This window comes from Drosophila sechellia, chromosome 3L, assembly GCF_004382195.2.
Source record: "Drosophila sechellia strain sech25 chromosome 3L, ASM438219v1, whole genome shotgun sequence".
Lineage (NCBI taxonomy): Eukaryota > Metazoa > Arthropoda > Insecta > Diptera > Drosophilidae > Drosophila > Drosophila sechellia.
Genome location: NC_045951.1, coordinates 27,592,950 through 27,598,522, shown reverse-complemented (window position 1 = coordinate 27,598,522; position 5,573 = coordinate 27,592,950). Strand labels below are relative to the sequence as shown.

Below are 5,573 nucleotides of genomic sequence, written 5' to 3'. Positions count from 1 at the left end.
TGACTAACTGTTTCATCAACCTCTTCGTTAACTGTCTCACTAACTGTTTTGCTAACTGTCTCACTAACTGTTTCACTAACTGTTTCACTAACTAATTCACTAACTGTTTCACTAACTAATTCACTAACTGTTTCACTAACAATAGAACTGACTGTTTTACTATTTGCTTTTCTATATCTTTTACTATCGACTGGGTTGACCGATATCCTTCCCAAGGCGTCTGGATCCAGTTTCAACTGGCACGCTTCCATGAAATTTCGTCCAAGAACTACATTATGACTCATAGACTCGTCTGGGACCACGTACAAATAAAAATAACATTTAACTTTTTCTTTTATAATGTAACATAAGATTTTTCCATGTATTGTTAGTTGGCTTTTATTCAGCCCGAAATAGGTTTCTGAAACGGATTCTAAATTAATTTCCTTGGATACATTGCTTAACTTTGTAAATGATATTGGACTCCCTGTGTCTATGAGGCATTCTGTAATTAATGGGATTTTATAGCTATTGTGAAAAAAAATCTTGACAAGTCTTACATAATTGTTGATATTGGCGCTCTTGCGCTCCGGGCATTGTCCGACGAAGTGTCCAAATGCCGCACAGGCATAGCAGGATCCGGGCTCGCTCTTTGGCTTGAGACACTCCCTGGCGAAGTGCCCTTTGGAGTTGCAATTGGCACAACGTAAGTCCTTATTGGCTGCACCTCCTCCAGTAAGGCGCTTTGATGAACTGCTCCCTGTTTTGTGCTTCGGCAGACGGACTTCCGAGAAAGCCCGCAGAATTTGCATCGGCTCGGAGAAACACTGTATGCGCGCCTGGTTGCGCAACGCTGGTGCTGGGATTCCTTCAATGATGTTTTCCAGGTGCTCCTCTAGATCGATGTTGATGTCGTTGGCCAGCATCACCTTGTCCTCGAAGTAAACAGCAAATTTCTCATCCGGATGCCATTCGCGTTTTTGAAATGCGTTCCTCAGTTCCCCTTTTGACATCTTGACCTCGAATGTCAAGATTAACTGTTCGCACAGCTGGTCGGTCGATTCTAGGATGCGTGTGGCGCTTGCGTGCAGCCAGCGCTGTGCGTTTCCTTTTAGTTTGGCAATTAACAGCATGTGCATGCATCCGTCGTCCAAATTGTAAATCTTTCCGATGGTCTGAAACTGCGTGACCCAATTGCGCGCACATAAGCCGCCGTCAAACTCCATCGTTACCGCTTTTGCCAAGGCAAGCAATGTTGCAGGAGATTCCAGAAGCTTGTTTACATTTCGACTCTGGTGCTGAACAACACTACCAGCGGTTTCTTTTCCAACACTGGTATGACCCATATCGATGTTATCGGCGGCGATAGTCACCTTGGTGCTGTTAACATTGGCGTCGGTGCTGTTAACATTGGCGTCGGTGCGCATATGTTAACATTGCCGTGGTTTCCGTTGCTGTTGTTCTCGATGACGTCATTGATCTGGCGAGCATGAGCAGACTTGCTCTTGTTCGCGTCGTCGATATCCGCTTGGATCCTCTGCAGCACAGCCATGTTTGCCTCTATCTCGTCCCGAAGCTTTTTTAGAGTGCCTCTCTCTGCATCCACCAACGATAGCTGATCCAGATCGAGGTTCTCCGGGGATTCTGACTGCAATGACTGCTCGTCGAACGGGATCGTGCGTGTGTCTCCACCCTGTGGCTCTCTCTGCTTTGGCCAGGCTGCAGCTCCATCCAATTCCTCCACCTCTTCTGCTGCTGATCCGTTATTTGGCGGTGAATCGCCACGCGTTTCTGGGGAAATGGCCTGCAGAATGCCACCGAATGCCGCGTCTCGCGTATTCCTCTTTTTTTATGCTCTCTGAAGTGTGTATGCTTTTGTGAGTGAGCTAGGTATACATTCTTATCTCTTAATGCTAGCTTATAAGTAAGAGCGAGATAACAATAATATTCTTATTCCTAACGGGGATATGATCGTATGCTTCTCTCTGTCACTATGGGCTTCATACCTAAGACTATGCTACTACATGGTACAGTGGGCCTTATGAGTGTTCATCCTACCACAATAATTCGTTATATAAAAAAAAAAAAAAAAAAAAAAAAAAAAAAAAAAAAAAAAAAAAAAAAAAAAAAAAAAAAAAAAAAAAAAAAAAAAAAAAAAAAAAAAAAAAAAAAAAAAAAAAAAAAAAAAAAAAAATATTTAAAATAAGTAAGTACTTATGTTGTTTTGATAATAGACAATCAAAAAATATTTAATATTAATTAGCGGTTATTAACTACAACATGAAATTTATAACAATTGCTAATAAATATACATACCAAATTATGCTATTGGTGAAAGTTATAATGGTTTAGTTTCAATTATAAGTTCCCTCTGGAAGCCAATACGCTATATGACCTACGACGTAATTTTAGGAGCTATGCGAATGTACAATCAGCGAAAAGGATGTCATAAATCACCGACCATAGAATAAGAGGTTTGTATCCAAATAGTTCTTTATATTTTTAAAATAAGTTCTTATGTTGGTTTTATAATCGACAATCAAAATCAAAAAATATTTAATATTAATTAGCGGTAATTAACTACCAACATGAAATTTAAAACAATTGCTAATAGATATAAATTATCATTTTAATAGATTTTCAATATATTTATTAGTGTAGGTTTATTAATTATAATAGGGCACTTAATGAGGCGAATTGTAGGTACGTGGCTATGACCGACGCTTCTCATCTCCCAAAATCGACTGACTTAAGTATAGCAAGAGTTCTTATATCTAAAGCTTAACAAGTTACAGTTTCTTATAGGTAAAGCTCGATCTATAAATGGGAAAAACACTTGAGGCTTACGACTATATTTCGTCTGTTTGGTGATTGTGATTCTAAGACGAAGGCTTTCCACAGATTTTTTACAATTGGCAAATCTATTTGAAAGCGGATCTTACGGGTAACATTGGTTGTGCACTAAGTTCCCATACTGCCAACTTGGTACGGCGTTAAACCATCGAAGGGAAGGCAGCTCTGCGTATCTGGATGATCCGAGAAGTTCGTAAATGCTGCTGATTCTCCATGTCATGGGTTCGCAACAAGGTTCTGGAGATGATCGTACCGAACTTGGAAAAAATCTTTATTGTAACCGTCGACTTGTTGACGACGATGATGCTGATGTTGGTTGAACTAGTTGACCATCAAAACGTATGTGTTGAACGCACTCTGGATGGCGTCTGATGGCAGATATTATTCAGTTCGTCGTTTCAGTACCCAGGCGCAGAAATAGTTGCCGCATCTTTACGTCCTTAGCAGATACTACGTTGATAGATCTTAATTCCCTCTTCTACTCTTCTCATCTACTTAAGAGGTAGTTACAGTTTTAATACTAAAGTTTTGACAATAATTAAGTATAACAATTATAATTTTATAATAAAGTTCATTCAGATATTTTTGATATTAAAGTATGTAGTAAAACGCTTATTGATTGCAAGTATTGATTTTCCTATTTAGTTGAACAGAATCAGAAAAGATTAGTGTTTTTTTTTTTATCAGCGCTATACTGTTATTATGCCGTTTTGGTAATGCATTTATTTTCTATGGTAGTTTCAGGAAATATTTGTGGTTGCGTGGACTTTAAGTTTTTAAATCATTCGGGTCTAGCATTTCATCACATACCTTTCTAAAGGCATTTCATCACATAAACTTTTCTAAAGAGGATGAAGCGGAAATAATACAAAATGTTTAAAGATTAAATAAGTAGGATTTGACAAATATTTAATTGAAAAATTTTTGCAAACTCTTTTACTCGTGTCCAGATTTCACGTTTGTATTTTGCTAACTTGGCGATGGTCACAAAAGGAAAAGAAATACTAAACCTAGCGTAGTTTATTTTTATGAACGACCCTCCCTTTTATGAGGACCGTTGTCCCGAGGTCTGCTTTGATTAGTTCATCCCTATACCGTGGGCTTAGTTTATTTCCCAAGCGATTGTTTTGTTTTACCATGACCACCTCAAAGGTTCTGTCTAGTCTTGTTACATTTTCTCTTCTTAGCTGTTTTTGCTGAGCTTCGTTAACCATTTCTACTATCTCGTTAGCCAATTCGGGAGGAGTTGAATGAATAATGTCGATCGGTCTTCTATTGACTGAGTGCACCGTCTTATTGTATTCTATTGTTGCCTGAAGAATAAGGTTGACTGTATCATTCATTCCACTGTCAAGTTTCAGGCATCGAGCTATTTCTAAAAGCGTGCTGTGAAACCTGGAGGTGGAGGTGCGTTCGCTATGTCAACATTAAAACGATTTTTCAAAAGTGACTTGATTGACTCGGAATTTATGGACGGTTCATTGTCACAAAATATTGTCTTTGAATGGGGATAAAAGTTCATTAGTTGCATAATTGCAGGTTCTAAATCAGTTATCGTTCGAGAGCCGATTGGTTGCACAATAGCGAATTTGGAAAATTTGTCAATACATGTCAAAAAGTAATTCCTGTCCGTAGAAAATATATCAATATGCAATGTCTCGCCTACATGTGACGGAATAGGTGTTCTCCCGAGGATTTGCTTTTGCGGATGGCGGTCGTATTTGGCTTTTTGACAAACCAAGCACTTAGCAACAAAGGTAGCGGCTATTTGTGACATTTTAGGGAAAAAGTAGTATTGAAGAATTTGTTTTACATTCTCCTGTGCTGCCCTATGCGCTCTGTTGTGCTCCAAAGACACTATTTCCCGTTGCTCAGTTCGATTAAAAATGTCGCTAACCATTTTCATAGTGTGTCGGAAGGTCCTTGCTGGAAACTCATTTACAAGACTGTTTTGAATGAAAGCTAGTACAGGTAATTCGCAGTGTATCGCATTCACTACATCCGGCTTAACCACATCACGAATTCTTCCGATTAAGGTCTCTTTGTCTAGAAATTGTATTAGATGCCTTGTCTTGCTTCCGAAAATAACAAAAGTTCGAGTTGAGTCTGCGGTGCCCTCATCTATTACAATTTGGTTTCTAAAACAGTTAACCGGCTTGTCGATAGTTTCGATTGTAAAAGTCAATGAAATTTCGCTATGTATTGTTGCAATGTCTGACTGGGGTTCGTCCTCTAGGACATGAATAACCTGCCTGGATAGTGCATCGGCAACATAGTTCTCCTTGCCAGGTTTATAGAAAATTTTAGCATTATGTTCGTCTATAAACGCCTTCCATCTCTTGATTTTTGCATTTGGATTCCTATCTGACACGGCGTATGTTAACGGTTGGTGATCTGTAAAAATGTTTAAGTTTTTGACACCATATAGATAGTTCCTAAGAGACTTTAAAGCCCAAACGATGGCCAAAAGTTCTCGTTCATTTGTTGCGAAATTAAGTTCTCTATCCTGTAAAGTTCTCGAAATCATTGTAACAGGCTTGCCATCCTGTGATAAGACTGCCCCCAGGCCAAAATCCGAAGCGTCTGTTGTTAAGTCAAAGGCTTTTCTATAATCGGGATACAATAACATTACATTTTCGGAGACAAGAACATTTTTAAGCTTCTCAAAAGCAGAACATTGTCTTTCATCGAAAGAAATTGGTATCTTTTTAGACTGGCTTGCGGAAACCTTTCCGTTTTCA

The 5,573-nt window shown here is 38.8% G+C and overlaps 1 protein-coding gene across 1 annotated transcript; it reads right to left on the bottom strand.

The window, feature by feature from the left end:
- Positions 1 to 413: 413 nt before the first annotated feature.
- LOC116801098 lies at positions 414 to 1,095 on the bottom strand. The gene is made up of 2 exons (XM_032718721.1): positions 540 to 1,095; positions 414 to 484 (listed from the first exon to the last, which is right to left on the bottom strand). The coding sequence occupies exons 1-2, from the start codon at positions 990 to 992 to the stop codon at positions 473 to 475; spliced, it is 465 nt and encodes a 154-aa protein (XP_032574612.1). The 5' UTR covers positions 993 to 1,095; the 3' UTR covers positions 414 to 472.
- Positions 1,096 to 5,573: the final 4,478 nt, after the last annotated feature.